The sequence below is a fragment of the Pygoscelis adeliae genome, unplaced genomic scaffold (assembly GCF_000699105.1).
Source record: "Pygoscelis adeliae isolate BGI_AS28 unplaced genomic scaffold, ASM69910v1 Scaffold358, whole genome shotgun sequence".
Lineage (NCBI taxonomy): Eukaryota > Metazoa > Chordata > Aves > Sphenisciformes > Spheniscidae > Pygoscelis > Pygoscelis adeliae.
This window is the reverse complement of record NW_008825429.1, coordinates 1525668-1528690: the sequence shown is the minus strand read 5'-3', so window position 1 is coordinate 1528690 and position 3023 is coordinate 1525668. Positions and strand designations below refer to the sequence as shown.

General features: G+C 55.8%; 1 protein-coding gene across 1 annotated transcript in view; it reads left to right on the top strand.

Annotated features, from left to right (window-relative positions):
* LOC103922668 (vacuolar protein sorting-associated protein 29-like) overlaps window positions 1-2633 on the top strand; it is a 3509-nt gene extending 876 nt beyond the window's left edge. Inside the window, exons 2-4 of the mRNA XM_009330846.1 lie at window positions 244-432; window positions 991-1226; window positions 2156-2633. Of these exons, the coding sequence (XP_009329121.1) occupies window positions 244-432; window positions 991-1226; window positions 2156-2273 (543 nt within the window). The 3' untranslated portion in view covers window positions 2274-2633. The remainder of the gene's footprint in view (window positions 1-243; window positions 433-990; window positions 1227-2155) is intronic.
* Window positions 2634-3023: the final 390 nt, after the last annotated feature.

Genomic DNA, 3023 nt, shown 5'->3' with positions numbered 1-3023 from the left:
CGGCTACCTGCGGGAGTGGGAGCGCCCGGCTCCCCCCGGGTGGGAGCAGGCTGGGCTGTCTGCGGGGCAGCTCGGGCACGCTGAGGGGTTGTTTCCTCAGAGCTGAATCTGAAAGAAATCCCTGCTGGGCCTGTAATGGTTCGCCAGACTTTGCGAACGCCCTGGAGCGGCAAAAAGGTTTTGTGCTGTTCTGTTAAGGATCCCGGGTTAAAAGTCTCTCTTTCCTCCCTCTTGTGTGCAAAGTTGGTGTTAGTATTAGGGGACCTTCACATCCCACACCGGTGCAGTGGTCTACCGGTGAAGTTCAAGAAGCTGCTGGTTCCTGGAAAGATTCAGCACATCTTGTGTACGGGCAACCTCTGCACCAAGGAGAGCTATGACTACCTCAGGACTCTGGCTGGGGACATCCACATTGTTAGGGGGGACTCTGAGGTAACGTTCCCGCTGCTGTTGATTCCTCAGCCCCCCTTCCCGCGTGCTGTGGTTGTCTCAATGAAACCTGGGGAGTCCTTCGGCTTTAGCAATTCTTGAACTGTAATTCACCAGGATAGGAAGTAGGGATGAGTAAGACTGAAGAAACAAAATGATTTTCTAGACCCTTCTTGTCACAGTTGCAGCAGGGGGGCTGGGTGTGGGGGGCAATACATGCACTTGATTCATGTGAACTCTGGCACAAGTCTGTCTGTGACTGCTGAGGCTGCTGCAGTCCCCCAGCTGGCCGTGTAGTTGCAGGGCCTGGGGACTTGTGTATCTGTGTTTATTTACTGTTGGGTAGCCTTGAGGCTCCTGATCTCTGTGCAAATTCCCTGCTCCTTGCTCTGCAGTTGCTCTTGCTGGGGTGTGGTACAAGCATCCAGTGGGTCTGCATGTTGAAAGAGACCTTGTGCCCTCAAATAGGGAAAGGCACGTTCGTGTCTTGGAATATAGGAACCTGCATTGCATAGGTGAGGGGTGTTTGGCTGATATAGGCTGTGCCTTTCTCCTTCTCAGAGCCTGAATTATCCTGAAGAGAAAGTAGTAACTGTCGGGCAGTTCAGAATCGGGCTGATTCATGGCCATCAAGTTATTCCCTGGGGCGATGTGGCCAGCCTGGCACTGCTGCAGAGGCAGCTGGATGTGGACATTCTCATCTCAGGACACACGCACAGATTTGAAGCATTTGAACATGAAAACAAATTCTACATCAACCCGGGATCAGCTACAGGAGCCTACAGTGCTCTGGAAACGTGAGTGAGGGGGAGCCTGAGCTGCCCAGCGCAGCAGAGCCCATAGGTGTTACCCGAAATGTGTGTGTTTCACCATGCTGCAGAGCGCTGGCAAGTGCCGTGAGGAGCAGGAGGCCCAACCAGAGGCCCTCGGACATCCCTTTGCGATTCTCCGGATCCACGTCCGGCTCCACGGCCACATTAACCATCACTGGGGTCCAAGCCGAGGACGAGGCTGTCTATTACTGCGGTGCCCAGGACGGCAGTGCCGATCAGCATCCAGGTGCCCCGCAGGGTGGCCATGGTTGGGTGCTCTGGCTTGGCCGTTACTGTCTGCTCTGTGAGGGTGTCAGCGATCCTGACGGTGCTGCTGCTCTGGGATGTGGAAGTGACACAGCTCCTGGTAATGCAGACCTGCGGTGGGGCTGGTTGTTCCTGCCCTCAAAATGTGATGTTGGCGCCGGTGCTGTGTGTTTATTTACTGTTGGGTAGCCTTCGCGCCAGGAGGCCAGCTCTCTCCCTTCCCGGGGACCGCAGTGGGGCTCCCCTGTTGCCAGGGTTTTACGTAGCCCACGTGTTGGGCGTGACAGCCCGGCACTGGGGTGTCTGGGGCTGCTCCCTGGGCCCGGAGAGGGGCGAGTTGCACAGCGTCTTGAAGTCGTTTGGCTTTCTGGTGTCTTCCCGGAAGCTGAAATCGGCCTTGTGGAGGCCCTGCCAGCTTAAATGTCTGAGCCTGACACAACGTAGGCTGTTCAGTAGCCTCGAGGGCTGTTCTAGGCTAAGTGCAACTCTGCCCGAGACGCTGTTGTCGGTGCCGGCAGACTGCAGTGTTTCCCAGACCCCTCCAGCCCTTGGCAACCAAGCGTATTAGAACGCGTAAGCATAAGGTATGTTAGTAGCAAGAAGTGTAAGCTAATCGGGAAGATCAGCAAAGCATGTTTTCTTTCCAGGAACATCGTCCCTTCATTTGTACTGATGGATATCCAGGCTTCCACCGTTGTCACTTATGTGTACCAACTAATTGAGGATGATGTGAAAGTAGAAAGAATTGAGTTCAAGAAGTACTGAAGCGTGGTCAAACCTGCTTGTTGACTTCTCACGGCCTTTCATTCCTTCTCCTTCCAGTTAAGTCGAAGTGGAGGCAGGCCACGGGGGGGTGCTGCTGCTGCAGCGGCGTGTTGGACTGTGAAGCAGCCAGGACACTTTCTGGCTTGGGAGCCTGTAAAAAAGCGTTAGTCTTGGTTGCGAACCCCAACTTGAAGCAGAAGAAGCTGCTGATTAAGCGAAGGAGGCCTGTGGACAATGTCCTGTGTCTAAGGAGGGGCTGCTGTGTTCCTGGCCTAAGGGAGTCCCAGGGGGTGGTGGCAGCTTGGCATTGAACCTCTTCTGTAGAACGAACATAGAATAATAAATCCCCGTCTTCATGTGTCCGGGTCCTATTGATTATGCTTCTGAAAGGTGAAGGGGGGCTGGAATTTGGTGTGAAAGGGGGCCGAAAGGAAGCTGCTGCTTGCTTCCTGAGACGCAGTCCTGAATCACTTTGGGGTCCGTCAGAGAGACCCAAGGAGCCTAACGGCTTCGGCAGACCCGTCCCACCTCCTGCTTAGGAGCAGCACGGAAAGGCAGAGGCAGGTCTGGGAAGGGTGGCGTGGAGAGCTCTGCGCGGGGGTGTGGGGCTGGGCAGGCTGGGCGTTTGCCCTCGTGCTCCAGAGGTAGCGGAGCCAGGGCGCTTTGCCTCGTCCCCGCGGTGCTGCTGAGAAGTGGGAGTGTCTGTGCTGGCGGAGCAATCCTGGCCCCTGGCCCGGGAGGTCTCGGAGC